At 36.9% G+C, this 18827-nt stretch overlaps 1 protein-coding gene across 1 annotated transcript in view; it reads left to right on the top strand.

Moving 5' to 3' along the window:
• Window positions 1-18827, top strand: part of LOC150108782 (UV-stimulated scaffold protein A-like) — a 223168-nt gene that overhangs the window by 84630 nt on the left and 119711 nt on the right. The window contains exon 4 of the mRNA XM_090414211.1: window positions 17025-17144. Within this exon, the coding sequence (XP_090270337.1) occupies window positions 17025-17144 (120 nt within the window). The remainder of the gene's footprint in view (window positions 1-17024; window positions 17145-18827) is intronic.

The following is an 18827-nucleotide window of genomic DNA, read 5'->3' as shown; positions in this document are numbered from 1 at the left end:
ATTTAATCTTGTTGTGAAGAGAGTTTATTCACTCTAAAAAGAAAACACCTGTAGGTTTTCCATGTTTTCATTCCAAACGATGAAAATATCATCAACGTGTCTCCACCATATCGATGGTTTAGGTGTAATTTTGGTAAAAATTTCATTTTCTAACTTTTCCATGAATAAGTCTGCACAAGGTGGTGACAGTGGGCTACCCATTGCTATGCCTTCCAATTGTTGGTAAACTGTGTTGTTTACTTTGAAGAAATTTGATTTAAGGCAGTGATTGAACAACTGTGTAATGTCTGTAGGGAAGAGATCTTTAATAATGTGAATATTCCACTGGAATATTCACAAATAAAGATACTACATCCAGGCTGGCCATTATGTCCATTTGTGATATCTTGATGTACTTCAGTTTCTCTACAAATTGTTCAGGGTTCTTAATATAGGACTCTGTTTGTCTAATTTTTCCTTTTAGTCAATTCGCAAGGTGTTTAGCCAATACTTATGTAGAGGGAGGATCTGCCATCTACAATCGGATTCAGTGGAACACCCTCCTTAGGCACTTTGGGTGCACCATAAAGGCGAGTAGTTATGGGATATGTGGATTTGAGTTTTCTTTTTAATTCCTCAGGCCAACCAGTTATATTTCTGATCAGCAGGTTTGTTTCGATAGGATTTTTCTTTAGTATTTTATACGTAGAACTGTCCGACAGGAGATTGTTTATCTTAGTGAAAGTCTTTTGAGTTTAGAATGACTGTGGAATTCCCCTTGTCAGCTTTAGTAATGATTATCTCTTTGTTGTTTTGTAAGTTACGAATGGCCTTTCGTATGGAGTGTTGTTCTGTTCGAGTTGTTTTGCTGTTGCAAGAATAATCGTGGTCTGGAATCTAATATCGTTAGCTGCAGCTTCTGGGAGAGGATGGAGGCCTTTTTCAATTCCACAAATGAAGTCCATTTTTGGAATGAAATTAGGGGTGATGGAAGTTGAAACCTTTCTTTAGGATGTCGGATTCTTGTTTGGTAAGGCCGTGATCCAACATGTTGAAGATAACATTGTCATCTGGGAGGTTGTTATAAGAATGGTATTTTTTCTTCTACAGTTCTTCCAATTTTTTAATTTGGTTCACCTTGTTTAACTGGAAAGTTTTCTCATAGCTCAATTGTAACATGTGGTCTATACTGTCCCATTTTGATAATTTTGATGTGTTGTATCTCATTTTGATTTAACAGTGACATTTTGATTTAACAGGTCTACAGTTTCTTTATGGGGGATATTGGTGAAGAGAGAGAGAGACGATGACACACTCAAAAATTATGAAGGAATACAATCTTGCTGCCACCTACAAACCCATCAACCAGATCCACAACTTGTTACCTTCGCCCAAAGGCATACTTTCACCTATGCTACTACCTGGTGTATACAATTCCATACTCCTGTAAACTCTCCTATTATGGACAGACAGGCAGATCAGTTTTTAAATGCATTTCGGAACATCAAGACCACATCTGCCTCATCAAACTGCAAAAATCGGGCCTCGCTCAACACGGAGTTGAAAACCCAAACCACAAGATCCACTGGGAAAAGACAAAACTCCTACACAGATCTTCATATAAATATGAACACTTATATAAAGAAACTGCTGAAACCGTACTTCACAGACCAAATCTAAACCGCAGTGATGTTCTTTCCATCCCTAAAGTATGAGAAATTGTCATACAAAATTGTTAAAACTAACTTGATTGTAATTTAATTTTAATTTAATTTAATTTATTTATTTGAATTTAATCTAATTTAAGTTAGATTAAATTAGTTCAAGCCACAAAGTTCCACTGCACGCAATTTGGATTCCATTGTACGTATGCGCCCTATCCTTTGTGTCATTCCTAGTATTGTTCTACTATACTGATGATGTCCTAAGATACCTAGGACGAAATATTTATGTAATAAAAAACTTACTACTGTGGTTCACGTGTGTTAAATTTAGTCACGAATTCTCCACAGGTTTCTCTATATAATCAAATATAGTTATATATTGTCTAATATACTAGATATTATAACAGCCTTATGTGATTAATTGTTCATTGTGAAGAATTTATGGAGACAAAAACACTATTTAGAGTAATTATTTTACTTATACTTATGAAAATAACACTTGATGTTTCAGCCTCTGTATTGAGGTCATCATCATCAAGAAAACATACATATGCACAGACACAAGCTGCATGACACTACACAAAAAATATTTAAATACTTTTGTTTGCATGTTATGAATTTTTAATATGAAGTAGTGTTTGTAGCAGTAATTAATCATTTAATTGGTAAACAGTAAATAAAAAAAATAAATTGGCATTAATCATCATCATCAAATTCCTGCCATGTACCCTCAAGAGGTGTACAGGATATGATAGTACTACATGAAAAAAATTACATCATTACTAACTTCCTATCTACAATTTTCCTCCAAATCAGTCTGTTACTTGTCAAGACTCCAACATCATTATCAGATCTTATATTTCTATCATCTAAGGCACTTTGTACTGTATCAATCCACCTATATCTTGGTCTTCCTCTGGGTCGTTTTCCTGCCAACCTGGCAGAGAACACTTGTTTTGCTAATCTTTCTTCGCCCATTCTGTTTAAGTGACCATACCACCTGAGATTAGCTCTGCTAACGCATTCTTGGATGTTGACAATGTCAAGTTCTTTCCTAATATCCTCGTTTTTAATATGATATTGCCATTGATGCCATCTGTTCACGCCTATAATCTTTCTCAGGACTCTCATATCTGCGGTCTCTAGTCTTTGGTCAAGTGTTTTACTTCTGACCCAGCTCTCAGATCCATAAGTTAAAACTGGTTTGAACACTGTCTTGTATACAGCTAATTTAGTGTTCGGACTAATTTCTCTCTTATTCCATATGAATTTATTCAATTGACTTCCTACCATACCAGCTTTGCTGATTCTGTTGTCTATTTCTATATTTAATTTACCATCTTCAGTAAAAATCGTGCCTAAGTAGCTGAAATGTTTCACTTGTTCCACAGGTTCTCCATTCACAACACAGTTGACATTTTCAATGATTCTGCCTATTTTCATTGTCTTTGTCTTTTTATTGCTGACCTTCATGCCATATCTATTACAACAGCTATTCAATTTAGTCAGAGAATCTTGCAGACTTGTAGAGGATTTATTTAGAAGTATAACATCATCCACATAAGGCAAAGAGCTGACATTAACATCTCCAATTTTGATATCATGTTTAATACCACTTTCCTTCATAATGCGATCCATATAGATAATGAATAACAGAGGGGATAATGTACATCCTTGTCTCACACCAGATTTAACATTAAACCATCTTCCTGTACTTCCTTCAATTCTAACTGCTGACTTACAACTCAAATAAAGACTAAGTATTGCTTGATATAATGCCCCATTGACACCATATAACTGTAGCGTATTGAATAGCTTCTCTCTTGGCACCTTGTCATATGCCTTTTCCAAATTGACAAAACTTAAATACAGATCTCTGTTATATTCCCATGCTTTCTCGACTATTTGTCGTAAAGTGAAAATCTGATCCTGCCAGCCTCTATTTGGCCTGAATCCAGCTTGTTCTTCACCAAGCTTTTCTTCCACAATTCTTCTCAACTGTTTCTCAAGTATACTTGCATAGATCTTGCCAGGAATACTCAGTAGGGAAATACCTCTGTAATTCTCACATTCAGTTTTATTTCCCTTTTTATATATGGGTACTATGAGAGCTCTACTCCAATCATCGGGAATTCTTCCCTCTGTCCAGGCTTTCTGAAATATGCAGTGCAGCCACTGTAAGACTCTTATACCACCATACTTCAGCATTTCTGGTCGTATATCATCTACTCCTGCTGCCTTTCCACATTTCAAGCCTTTGATGGCTTTTTCTACTTCAAGTATGGATATGTATTCCTGACTGCATGCCTGGTCAGTGTTTTTTACCACTGCGCTGTCATCACTGCTTGTTTCATTTAGCAGTTTTTCAAAGTAATTACTCCATACTTCAAGGATATCTTTTTCTCCGGTTTTCATGTCACCTTTATCATCTCTAACTCCTTTTACAGCACTCTTTCCTCCATTTCTAAGCTTCTTCAACAACCTCCAGAATATTTTGCCACCTTCTTGATATTTATTTTCTATATTCTTGCCAAAGTCCTCCCATGACTTTTGTTTAGCTAGTTTTACACAGTGTTTAGCATTTTTGCATTTGTCTCTGTATTCTCTAAGAGAATAAGCTGACTTATTTGACAGGAACTTTTGATATGCTTTCTTCTTTTCTTTCACTGCCCCTTTAACTTCCTGTGTCCACCAGGGAGTTCTGATTTTTTTATGCTTGCAGACAACCTCACCACATGCCTCTCTAGCAGAATCAATCAATGTTTCCTTCAGAGTTTGCCACTGAATCTCCAAGGTTTGATTCCTGTTCTCAAACTCTTTCATTTTTTCTTCAATAATCTTTGTGTATTTTAGTCTACAATTCACATCTGAGAGCTGCTCAACTTTTATTCACTTTAAAACTTTCTTACATGTTATTCTTTTCAATATGAAATTCAATTTTATCCTGCTCAAGACTAAATAGTGATCACTTCCAATTTCAGATCCTCTGTACACTCTGGTGTCCTGCACCAGGGAGAAAACATCACTGTCAACAATAACATAGTCAATGAGACTTTTCTTATTCCTTGCCTCTTCTTTCCATGTGAATTTGTGCGCATTTTTATGTTGGAACATGGTGTTAGTAATAACCAGTCCATGTCCTGAGCAGAAATCCAACAGATATTTGCCATTATTATTAGCTTTGCTCTTTTCTCCAAATTTTCCCAAAATATTTTTGTATGTCTCACAGTCATTTCCTACTCTGCTATTTAGATCCCCAACAAGGACCAACTTTTCATTTTTCATTGTGTCAGTTGCTTTTTCTAAAGCCTCAAAAAATTCCTCCACTTCTACCTTAGTAGAGCCTTCTGTGGGACCATATGGGACTTCTTTTCCTTATTGTCATTGCCTGAATATAACATTTTGTATTTATTGCTCAGAAAGATCTCACCAGTTTTTGTCTTTTTTGTTTCAGTCACTCCTATTATGTCGATCTGGTACTTATATAATTCCTCAGCTAGCTCCATTTTTTTGCCATTCAGGCTTCTTATGTTGATAGTACCGATCTTTAACTCTGGTGATGTTGAGTTGGGGTTTGTTTTCAGATTTGTTCCAGTAGCTGACTTTTCGCTGTTTGCCCTGGTTCCCTGGCGAAAACAACGGGGGCCTTGTTTAACCGGGAGACGCCCCAGCTGGCATGAAATTTTGTCATGTCGTACCATCATTTTTTATTTTGATTTAACCAATAAGAATACAATTTGATCGGCTAAATCCCAAATTGCCAGCCCATCCTCGTTTGTTTAGTATCCAGGTAGATACCCAACAGGGTGCACCACGAGAAAGTGCGGATTGGACATTAGGTCAGAAGCGCTGTTCGGTTCTCTGCATTCCTTTAAAGGCTATGTGGAGGTCTCCTCTCAGTTATATAGCTTTGACCCTTAAGCACCCCAATTGGGATTAATTCTTTTAATAATAGGAAAGTAAAATTTAAAGTAAAATATAAAACGTCCCACAAAGTTTACCCTTGTTGCACCTAAAGTCTCAACAGTTTTTGTTTCTTGTGAATGCTCTTGTCTCTTGTATGCTTTTCAAAAGAATGTTGGTTTTTTTTTTTTTTTTTTTTTTTTTTTTTTTTTTTTTTTTTTTTTTTAATATGTTTCTTTACATACATACAAACTCATGGAAATCATCACAATTCATTCCCCTGAAATAGGTTTCTATAATTGTAATTGACACTGCCTGACACATTGGAACCAGGCAGTGTCAAAATTAATCAACAACCATTTTCAAATTCTCAAAAGAAATATTTTTCATTATGAAAGTGTTGGAAATTTTCTTTCTGTCTGTCACTAACAGCAGTCTGATAATCATTCCAGAATGACGTTTTTTCTTCTGTATGTTATAAATGAAACTCTAAATTAAATAATTATATCCCATTCAAGAGCAATCCTTTATCTAGAAGTTGACTCATGGATAACTAAGGGCATTACAATGTGTAGTGAGGAGCCTATCTCTTCCACATATTGTCATAGGTATTCATGGCTGTAAATCCGTATGTGTTCACAGGGTTGGTTTGCCTGTTCTGGGGGATGAAAAACCCAAGTTTTTGTTGTGAAAAACCTCCTCTCTCTGTAATGAGACTGGCTAACTCACCTTTAGTCGAAAAAGATCAGATGAAGGTTTCTCACTTCACAGACAAGAATCGAACCTAGGTCTTTCTGACCAAAGGGCTTTGTCTATACTGACTGAGCTATATTAATGCCCAAAGTATCAGAAATGAGGAGGAGGAGTTTTTGGCATTGGTCAGTGCAACCTTGCCAAAAGTTTTAAGCATCAGTGAGACTTGGCTAACAGCAGATGATGTAGTTACAGGGATTGATTGTGAAGAGTTTAGTATTTTCAGGGAAGATAGAGAGAGATATGATGGGGGGGGGGCTACTGCTGTTGATGATAGCAGATGAATTTCAACCAAAAAGAATAGGAGAACAGGCAGGAGTGTGGCTGTTCATTTGAGGCAATCTGGTGTGAGATTAAGGTCAGTATGACAAAATATACAGTTCGTTGTTGCTGTAGGCCAGGTAGTTCCACAAATGATCTGGAAGACATGCATTGCCAAATTAGTTCAATGAACTGGTCGAGTGATTATTATGGGAGACTTCAACTATGGGGATATAAACCGGAAGGAAGAAAGATCACATGACAGGAAAGCAATAGAATTTATACACCTGCTGAGAGATAATTACTTAAGGCAGCATGTGATGGAGGGGACTAGAGGCGGCAGAGTATTGGACCCATCTAGGATAAGAAGAGCTATCCATAAGCAAGGTAACAACATTATTATTATTATTATTGTTGTTGTTCTGGGAAACTCCAAGGAGTCGACAGACTCATCGAGGGAGGCACTAGCATCATGTCAAGAACAACTATTCAACATTCACACAATATCTATCATACCTTGCCTTGAACTCATTCACGGTCGTAGCACCCACAACAGACTCTGGAAGCTTATTCCACTCATTCACCACTCTCCAAGTAAAAAACCTAGCTCTAACACCCTTGTTAACCACGTTCTTGCCCAGCTTCCATGCATGGCCCCTAGTCCTCTCACCACCAGTCATATTTTCAAAAATATCTTCTGGATCAATCTTATAAAAACCCTTCAGTAATTTGAATGTCTCAATCATATCACCCCTCCTTCGCCTATCGTCCAATTTCTGCAACCCACAAATCTTCAACCTATTCTCATAAGGTTCATTCCACAGACCTGCCATCATCTTGGTCACTCGTCTCTGGACCCTCTCCACTTCCTCCCCATCACGAAGAAACCCTGGTGCCCATAACTGGGCACAGAAGTCCAGATGGGGTCTTATCAAGTCCAGATGGGGTCTTATCAGAGGAACAACAACTTGTTTGTCTCTGCATGTTAAAGTATTTTTCAGAAGCCAAGTGATTTGGTGAGCTGTTTTAGTCACTTTTGCAATGTGCCCCCTAAACTTCAACTCCCTATCCACCAACACTCCCAAATCCCTGGCCTCATCAATCTCCTGGAGTACGGTTCCACCAATGCAATATACTGCTGCTATTCTTTTCACCCCAAAGTGCATAACCTTACACTTTGCCACATTAAATTGACATCCACTTTTCCTAGCCGAGTCCTCCAAACTATCCAAATCATCCTGTAAAATTTTGACATCCTGTGCACTCACAATTGCTCTAACCAACTTTGCATCATCAGCAAACAAGTGAACACTTCCTCTCAAATCCTTTCCAATATCATTGATGAACAAATTGAAAAGCAGTGGTCCAAGAACAGAGCCCTGTGGCACTCCGCTAGTCACAAGATGTCTTTTAGACTCCACTCCTGAATAAACCACTCTCTGGTATCTCTCCTTCAACCACCCTCCTATCCATCTCACCAACCCTATATCTATCCCCATCTGCTCCAGTTTACTGATTAGAGTTCCATGTGGTATCCTATCAAAGGCCTTGGCAAGGTCCAGTAGTATCACTGTAAACCCATTACCCCTATCCAGTTCAGCCGTCACTGTGGTATAAAACGTGAGCAAGTTACTGAGGCATGATCTACCCTTCACAAAACCATGTTGTCCCCCATACAATATCCCATTTTCATGTATCCAATCCTGTATTCTTTTCTTGACTAATTTCTCTAAGACTTTGACAATGATTCCTGATATGCTAATCGGTCGGTAATTTACAACAGCAGTCTTGGAACCACCTTTATGCAGTGGAACTATTTTCCCCTCTTTCCACCCCCTCGGGACTAACCCAGACCCGAGACTCAAATTAAACAAAATGGTCAAGGGTACTGACAATTCTTTAGCTGCTTCTCGTACAACACGAGCTGGTATACCATCCAATCCCACAGATGTATTGACATTGAAGTTATGCAATAGACTACTCACCTCCACTTCATTCACCACAATTCCCGTATAATCTACTGGTTTATTCGTTTCTGCAATGTAACCACCTGGATGATATATTCTTGCAAAGTGCTCACTCAGTAACTCAACTATCTCAACTGATTCAGTTACCTCCCTACCATCGGCATTCTTTAAAATCATTCTGCCATGTACACTTTTCCTTTTACTTGCTAGATATCTAAAAAACTGTTTAGGATTCTCTTTAGCCTTCATGGCCAATCTTCTTTTGTAATTCTTTTTTGCTTTTCTTACGACACTCGTCACCCTTCTGGCCTGCGCTTTATACCGTTCATGTGCCTGCCGGTCACCTTTCTCCTTAAATTCCCTCCATAGTTGTTTCTTTTTTTGCAGCTCAAGCTTAATGGTGTTATTCATCCATTTAACCCCTACTTGATTTATTATTCGGACTCTAGGTATACAGTCAGTCATTGCTTCATGCAAGCACTTCTTAACTACCTCCCATGCACTATCGACTTCTAGTCCTTGCAGTTGTACATGCCATGGCACTGAACCAATCAAACTCCTAAGCTTGTCATACTTTCCAGCCCGATAATTCCACATGTACCCTCTCTTAATTGAAAATTCTACACCTTTAGCCACCTCCCAAGTCAAGGCCCTATGATCACTCTCACCGATTGGTGGCAATGTGGTCATATTTGTTACAGCCAAATCCTCAGATGTAATTACTAGGTCAAGTACTCTCTGATCCCTAGTATTTTCCATTACATGCTGTCGCAGATAGTTATCCCTTAATAACCGCATAAAATCCAATTCCTTCCTCCCGTGTGTCCTCTGCTCACTCCAATCAATGCGACCATAGTTGAAATCTCCAATAATAATCACCCTTCTTCCACTCATTTCTTCTATTTGCTTGTGCATACTGTCACCACCATCTTTTCCATCACCTGGTCTATAGCAGCTCCCAATTGTATATTTAGTTCTGCTAGCCACAATCTCACACCAAATGGCTTCAAATGTGCTCTTTTCTCTATCCTGCAATTCAACTTCTATTCTCCTTGGCTGTAGCTCATCAGCTATCATCAACAATACTCCTCCCCCCATTACCTCCAATTGGTGAAGCTGACCATGCAGTCTTGACTTGGGAGCATGTTATTCCTCTTTATAAATCCTTGATATGCTCACATCTGGATTACTGTGCTCGAGTCTGGTCCTCTGGGTTTCTTGGGGAAAAACAAGCAGTGGAGAGGATTCAGAGGTGAGTGACCAAGTTGGTGAGTGGCCTGTGGAATGTTCCCTAAGAGGATAGATTGAAGGTGTGTGGATTCAGAAGATGGTTGATAGGAGAAAAAGAGGGGATATCATAGAAACATTTAAGTTGCTTAAAGGATTTTATAGGATAGATGCATGGAAACTGTTTCAGCACTTGGCTGGATGTACCAGAACAAGGTGTCATCCCTGGAAGTTGAATAAAGGTGTGAGGACTAGATTTTTTGCTTGCAGGTTGTGAATGAGTGGAATCGGTCCAGTGTCAGTTGTGAGTGTGCTTTCTGTTAATGGGTTAAAGGAGAGGTATGATAGATTGTTTGGATAGGTTGGGTCTCTTGCGATGAGTTTTTGAACTCCATGTAGGTGCCAGTATAATAATAATAATTCTTTTAGAAAACATCTGCTGACTGCTTCTTTAACTTGTGTCCACCATGGTGTTCTTATATTTCTATCCTTGCAGACAACTTCACTACATATCTCCCTAGTTTTCAGTTTGTTTAATTTTTCTTCAATAATGTTTGTATAGTTGAGTCTCTAATTTGCATGTAAAAGCTGCTCAACTTTAATTCTTTTTAAAATTTTTTACATACTGTACTTTTCGATCTGATATCCATTTTTATCCTGCATAATACTAATGGTCACCTCTGATTTCAAATCCTCTGAAATCCTTCTGTAAGTTTGATTGTCAACAATGATGTAGTAAATGAGGCTTTTCTTATTTCTTGTGTCTTCTCTCCATGTCATCTTGTGCACATCTTTATGTTGAAACAAGTTGTTAGTAATGACTAGTCCATGTCCTGAGCAGAAGTCCAATAAATACTTGCCATTATTATTAGCTTTGTCCTTTTCTCTAAATTTTCCCAAAATGTTCCTATATGCCTGGTGGGATTCATTTCCTACTCTGGTGTTCATATCCCCAACAAGGACTACTTTTTCCATTTTCTTTATGTCATCTGCCTGTTTTAATGACTCAAAAAATTCTTCAACTTCTTTCTTAGAAGAACATTCTGTGAAACCATAGGCACAAATAAGTTTCATTATCCATCTCCCCATTTTGAAGTTTGCTCACATAACTCTGCTTGAAACTGCCTTCCAATCAAGAAGTTTATATTCATGTTGGTATTGAATGCTATCGCTACTCCTTCCTTTCCTTGATCATTATTGCCTGAATATAACATCCTGTACTTATTATTTAGTAAGATCTCGTCTGGTTTTTTTTTTGTCTGAGTAGTGCCAATTATGCCAATTATGCCATGATACTTTTCCAATTCTTCTGCAAGTTTGATTTCCTTTCCATTAATACTCCTTATTTTGATCATTCCATTCTTCAGTTCTTCTAATGTCAGATTTCTTCTTCTTCTTCTAGATGTTGAGTTGGAGCTTGTTCGTAGCTGACTTTTCACTGTTATCCCTGGTTCTCTGATGAAAACAGCAGTGCCTTGTTTAACTGGGCAATACCCCCAGCTGACATGAAATCTCATCATGGTGTACCATCGTATGCATTTGTGGTTCAAGCCAATATGGAGTGCAATTTGGTCAGCCAAGTTCCAAATTTCCAGCCCACCCTTGGTCAGTGCCAAGTAGATAACTACCAATGGGGGTGTAAAATATCGTGAGAAATAAGTTTTGTTTAACGGATTTTCGCTAATTATTTTACAATTAGAATTTTTGTCTAGAATAATAAAATATATGAATGTACTAGGTAGTTGCAATAATAAAAGAATTGTAAAGATGTATGTGCTGTTAAAAGTGCACCTGCACTAAAAATAATATTACTAAGAGCTTAAAAAGACATAAGTCGATTAGCGCCGAGCGCCAAAAAGATCATAAGGTCAAACGGCCTGCGTTGACGTAGGTTCATTCATTGCTCGTGGCTAATACCGGAATGTTCTGAATTGAGAACAAAGAACTGTGATTTGAATAAAAGGGCAATACAGCACGTGGTTCAAGGCTTTTTTTCGACCAGTGACTGACCTTTCCTGGACTTTAGCGCAGCACCTACGAGGGCTCCTTCCGGAAGTAGAAGGATGATAGTTTTTCCTGCTGCCAATGCCGGATGTACTGCCGCCCGCAGTACATCCGGCATTGGCATATCCATTGCCATGGATAGCCACGGCAGAACTCCAGTGCATAATTCGAAGGAAGACTATTGAGGATTTGACCTGATAGAAGTGGCCACGTGTATCATTAAGGAATCGAACTTTCCTCTCGGGAAATTGTTAACAAGTAAGCCCTCTAGACTTCTGTGGCTAATTGGTTCAAAAGATATATTTCGGTGATTACACCACATTTTTTTTTATTATTCAGTTATATAAAACACTGAAATAATAGTTCCTGACAAGTTTCGTAAATCGTAGGATTTACATCTTCAGGGGGTAAATAGTATAACTTAAAGTTTAAACAAGAGAATTAATAAATACAACTCATAACCGTCTGGCTATTCATAAAACTCAAATAACAGAATGCAGATATATGACGTTACTGACGTTGAACAATACTGGACGATGTCACATGTTCTTGTTCTCGTTCATACAGTCCGAGCTCAGAGTTCGGACTGTATGAACGAGAAATGTGGTGAAGTTTCACATACTGCAAAACAAAACGAGGGCTTACTTTTGAAGTAAGCCCTCATTTTGTTTTGCAGTATGTGATACGATTGTGTCTAGAAATCGTAAATAGAAAGAAAGAGACTAATTGTTAACTGGCAGCTATATGTGAACTGAATGTCTTGTTTTTTTGAAGAACTTGTTTTGTTAATGTTATCTGATTCTCGGGATGCTTGATATAATATCTGAATTAGCCTTAATTAAGAAGTAAAATGTAATGGAAGAGAATTAACTGCGTTAATGTTCTTATAACAATTGTGTATGCTTATGAGCTATATTTGTCCCATAGAGGATATTCTGTGATAAGTAAGATTGAGTAATTTTGCTAGTAAAGGTGTTATAATCTATGATGTTCAGATAGTGAGTAAATGTATGATATATGGTGCATTTTGTTTAAGTTAGTATTTAATCATTCTTTCTATGCTTTGTATCAAGTCTTTGAAGTAAAAATAAATATGTTTTGTTTTTACAATTGCCTGATTCTAATTCCTAAGCCAATGCATTATCCCAAAAATAATTAACCAACTTGCGTGAGTAAATTATAACAGCGAACCACGACTTGCGTTTTTGGATATTTGTGTAGAAGTGTAAGATTACATTTTGTCTCCTTCTCACCCTGACTGTTAACATAAGTTATATCAATTAAGTGGCACAGTCGTTAAGATAAATAAATTTCTTAATTGATTTGTGTACGATTGCTCAGGGATTCGTACACAAATCAATTAAGATAGATCTTAAAAACGAGGTCTATCTAGCAGCAGAAGAAAAGGGGGGAGGGGCAAGAAGTAATACTAAGTAAGGAAGTAAAATAGATAGAATAAAAGAAGACACGTTATATATTACAGGGGTGTACCACGTGAAGGTGAGGATTGTTCATTAGGTCAGAAGCCCCAGTCAGTTCTCTGCATTTCTGAAATGTCATGTGGAGGTGTCCTTCCAGTTATTTGGCTTTGACCCTTAAGCGATGCAGATGTTTTTTTCTGAAGAAAAAAAGAAAATTGTATTTTGGAAGGTGAAATTGAAACTGAACCATTGAAAATTACGAAGTTGTTATCATTGAGGAAATCAGAGTTTAGGCACTGATTGTAAATAATTTTGAAGCTTAATATGATTGAGCATTTCAGGGTTTGTTTTATGAGTAGGATGAATGAAGAGTGCTGTTATCAGCAAAACTGTGGATAGGGTTTGAAGCCAGTGAGAGAAGGTCATTTTTATATATGAAGAAGAGATTGGTGAAATAGTATAATTCTGTAGAATACCTGCATTAACAAGAAAATCTGAGATAAGAGCACCCTCTATCATAACACACTACAAGTGATATCTGAGAGAAAACTGGCCTGTGAGAAAGCAATTTGTTGAGAAGCCTTTGATGCCAAACCCCATTGTATGCCTTGGTAATGTTGAATTCCACGACACTAGTTTCTCTAAATCTTTCCATGGCACATGTCCTGATGTAGGTGTTTTAGATAAGATGATCTGCTCCTTGCCTGCAATACCCACTTGTTGACTGGCAGAACCCATATTGTTGAGTAGGTAACAGTTTTCTAGGTATTGAAAAAGTCTAATACTGATGACCTTCTGTTACCTTAGACCATACTGAGGTGAGAGCTGCAGGTTGATATTTTGATGGTAAGATACCCATCTCCATTTTTTTTTTTTTTTGAATCTGCTATATATGGGCTTGCATCCATTCTGTAGGGTTGATGCCAGATTTGTATAATATGGAGATGATAAAGGACAGATGTTAGTTGAGGAGCACATCTCTTGACCACAGTTGGTAGGTACTATCAGGACCTGAACCCTTTTTGGTATCCAGGATATTCAAAATTCTTCTCATGCTTTCCTGGTGGAAGATCACACGAAGTATGTGATGCAGTGTTTGGCATATGAACAATTTGTGTGAGGTCACTGGTGATAGCAGATGTCTTGGCATCTCTGTCTGCTATATGAATACAAGCTGAAGCTGTTAGTATTAAATTGTCCAAGGAAGATGACCTCACTATCAGGAAATTTGGATTGTAGGAAATAAACATTTAAAGAAAGAAAAAAAAAGCAGGAGTTGGTGGCATTAGAAGAGCAATAGAGACAGCAACAGTGACAGAACAATAGAGACAGCAAATGAATTTGATAAAATAAGGAAGAGAGATTTATAGTCAGAGATCATACAAAGGAGATTTGTAAGCCAGAAACTCTCTCTAGAGAACATATGTTGCCTTTGAGATGAAAAGATGCAAATCTTATGTAACTGGGAAAACTGAGTAGAGTAATGCTTGAAGAAGCTGAAATTTGAGTTTCTGTTAGGACAAATAAATGTGGTTTTGCAGACTGGAGATGGACATGAACATTGTTGAGGGTGGAACATCCATCATTAAGGGAAGATCAACATCTCAAAGTTCTCTCTGGAACTTTGAGATGTTTGCTTTTATTTGGATGTTGGCTCTTTCTCTTTGCTTGACATTTCATAGTTGTTTGAGTTCAAATTCGAATATATGTAATGGTGGGACACAGAAATTGAGGATTGGACATTGGATCAGAAACCCTGGTTGGTTCTCCACATTTCTTAAAAGTTAATGCAGAGGTCCCATCTCAGTTATCTTGCTTTACTGAAAAGAAGAAATATACTGATGCATATGTTTCTGCATCACAGTTGCGCAACTAAAATGGTTTTATTTCCAAATATGAAGAACATCACACTCATCTATTACTGCAACAAACATCATTATAGTTATTATTGCCATTGTTACTTAAAAAAAAAAAAAAAATGGAAAAGTTTCGAGAATCGGCTGTATAAATTCTTCTTTTGTCATATTGAGAGAAGCTGATTGCAACCTGAGGGGCTAAAAATAAACAAAATATAATGTATGTGGCTATCTTATGTAATGTCTCATAGCATCAGTTCTATTTTAAATTAAATTCACTATTACAAATCTTTCATTTGGTCCCTATACATTAACTTTAGTGTGAATTGATTGTATAAATTCGCTTGGGATATTGAGAGAAGCACATTGTGACTTAAAGGTTAAAAAACAAGCAGAATATATAATGACCTGATCTAGAAGAGTGCACTCCCCCCCTTCCCTAGTCCTTATAAAATGAGACAATTTTCTGGTGTATATTTTAAGATTTTGTATGTAAGTGAATTAGGAAACTCGAGCTGCTCATTTCTCAAAGCAGTAGCTAGTTTATGTACAGAACATGATCATATTGGTCTAGCTTTGATGTACAATGGGATTGAGTCATTATGTTCATTTGACCCATTTGTACTTGCATCACCCTGTTATAAACCATGCTGCAGGATTTAGTTGGGAATTATAGTGGAAGGATGTCATGAATAAGAACTTAAAAAATTTTTTATCATTATGAAGATTTTTGAAGTTATATGATTTCTAAGGAAGAATTTTTAGTTAACTAATCTAAAAAATTACTGTTACCAACTAATAAAACTAATGAGTCAAAGCTAAGCTTTGATTCATTAGCTTAAAAACTTTATCACATGTCCATTGTTCTGTGTGTTATGAGATAACATGCTGCTCAGTAAACAGGTTGGTGCTTGAATGTATATAATTTTAGACCGCCACATTACTTAACGGATGCTGAAGTGGCTTGAAAAGTTCTATATTTGGTCGCTAGAGCAGGATTTCCAGATTATGTAATCCTTAGCTCACCCATAGTGCTAATACAATAGGTTTACAATCTTCAGGTTGAAGTTTACATTAAGAAATGCTACAAATTTCACAAGATACATATGCCTTGTAGCATAATTCATATTTTACAGTAACGTATTTTCTGCTGCTTCTCTAGTTTGTTGTGCATTTTTTTTTCTCCTTCACTACATCAGTTTTATGATGTGAAAGTCACTACACAACCCTGATGTTTCATCTTATGAAGCAGCGTTCTTCTTATTAATTTTGTCTAACAGCTATCCATGTTTTTGCTTGCATCCATTTCTCATGATGTAAAGCATATTGGTTGTGTATCTACCTCATTTCTTCTTTTAACAGTCTTTTATGTAATCTCTACAAAAGATAACACTTTCAGTTTTTTGACATATTTCAATGATGGACTCTGGTCATGTGTTAGTGGTACACCGAGTGCATGACTACATTATCTTTGGTTTCCTAGTGATGCATGATTCCCAGCATTTGATGTAGGGTATTCATTCTACAATCTGGGAAACAGAAAAAAAAATACACTATCACCAACAACATCCTTCTCTAATGCATTATCTCAGAAATTGATCCATGTCTTTTCGATGTTTCATATTGCTTTGAATGGATGGTCTGCTACAGCATTAACAGGCATATTTTTATATTCTTCCATCTTTGTGCTGCCATATCCACTTTTGAGTGCTAGATCACCTTATGTTTGATGGGTAGCTCAGTGCACATATCATTCAGTTCAACGATAATTGTCTTTTCTAAATGGTCTCCTATATCAAGATCTTTTTTCTTTCTAATAGTAACTGCTATATTTGTTACTCCTTGTTTTTCATTACAGGAAATTTTCATTGAAAGTGCATAATGATTCAGTAGCTTTTCATTGTATGCATGTTTATATATATATTTATTTATTTATTTATTCTGTACAAAATTAACAGACTGCAAACTTCATTTGCCAATTTTATGCAGAATGTGTCAAGGGATTTAAAAATGAAAACGTTGCAACTGGTGCAGGAATGGTATCAGTCATTTGGAGAAGGCTACAAACAGCTTGTTTTGGCTTATAACTTTTTGAAAGATTGTAAAAAGGTAATTTTCAAAAAAAAGATTTCTAATTTTTTAATAATGATGGATTTTATTAATTAAAATTCATAACATATCAACTATTCAGTAAAATTAAATAGTGAACAGCAGTCGTTATATGTGATATATGGAGTCAACAACTGTTTGAGATAAAAACAATAATAATAAAATTATATGTTTTGACCTTCAATTTAAATTCAACCTTCAATATAAAAACTCCCTAAAGATCCTCCCCACCTCTAGGAGTATACAAATTAAAAATTGACCTAAGCATTTAATGAAGGCTGTTCCTGACCCATGTCTTACTAAACTGTGCACAGAGAATTGAAGATGATCAGCATTGGCAATTGCATGCCTATATGGAAACCACTGATTTCTGTGAATAACCAGAGTTCGTTTACCGGTATCAGGAACACTGTGACTGGAGTGGTGTCAGGAGTGGTGTCTTTGCCAATGATGTGCAGTTAGGTAGAGCAATAGTTAATACAGGTGATGTCTTTGCCGATGATGCAAAGTTGGGTAGAGTAGTAGTTAATACAGATAATGATAACATTTTGCAGGATGATTTGGATAGACTTGTAGTCTGGACAAAGGAGAATGGATGTCAGTTTAATGTGGCAAAGTGTAAGGTTATGCATTTTGAGATGAAAAGATTACCATCTGTATACCACATTGATGAAACTGTACTCCAGGAAATTGACGAAGCCAGAGATTTGGAAGTGTTAGTGGATAGGGAGTTAAAGTTTAGTGGGCACATAGCAAAAGTGGCTAAAGAAGCTCATTAGGTTACTTGGTTACTAAAGAATAATTTGATAAACAGAGACAAGCAGGTTATTATTTCTCTTTATCGAGCCTTGATCCCTGACTATTGCGCACAGATCTGGTGACCAGGGTTTCTTGGCAGTCAGAAAGAGGTGGAGAGGATCCAGATGTGAGTGACTAAGATAGTAGCAGGTTTGCAGAATGAACCTTACAAGAATAAGTTGAAGATTGGTGGGTAGGTACAGAAACTGGTTGATGGGTGGAAAAGAGGTGATATGATTGAGACATACAAATTATTGAAGGTTTTTTACAAGATTAATTTAGAGATTTTTCAGAACAGGTCTGGTGATGGGAGAACTAGGGACTGTTCTTGGAAACTGAGTAAGAATGTAGTTAACAAGAGTGTTAGAACTAGGTTTTTTGCTTGGAGAGTGATGAATGAGTGGAATAGGTTGCCAGAATCTGTTGTGGTGCCATGACCGTGAATGAATTCAAAGCAAAGTGTGATAGATAATATGTAAATGTTGGATAGTGCTTGACATGATGTTTAGGACCTCCCTTGATGAGTCTAAATATTCCATGGAGTAGCCTGCAACAATAATAATATTCTGATTGGCTGATGTAATTAATTATTAATCATACTTAGATATTTTATTGTACACACACACACACACACACGTATGTATGTATGTGTATATATTATTGTTGAGACACCCCTGTTATTTGTAGTTACGGAACATTCCAGGTTTGTTAATGACATAAAAACTGGTGTACAGATAGTAGGAAGCAGTATTTCACCATAGCAGTTGAATACAGATGGTATGGCAACACAACGTAAACTCAGTGGCTTTGAGAGGGGTATCATCATGGGTTGTCACATTGGTGGTCCATACGTGTCATTGCTGCTCAGTTGGAACATCCAAAATC

Source organism: Typopeltis vanoorti, chromosome 2, assembly GCF_054136105.1.
Source record: "Typopeltis vanoorti isolate ZY-2024b chromosome 2, IOZ_Tvanoo_1.0, whole genome shotgun sequence".
Classification (NCBI taxonomy): Eukaryota; Metazoa; Arthropoda; class Arachnida; order Uropygi; family Thelyphonidae; genus Typopeltis; species Typopeltis vanoorti.
The sequence above is the reverse complement of the archived record's forward strand: the minus strand, read 5'-3'. Positions and strand labels throughout refer to the sequence as shown.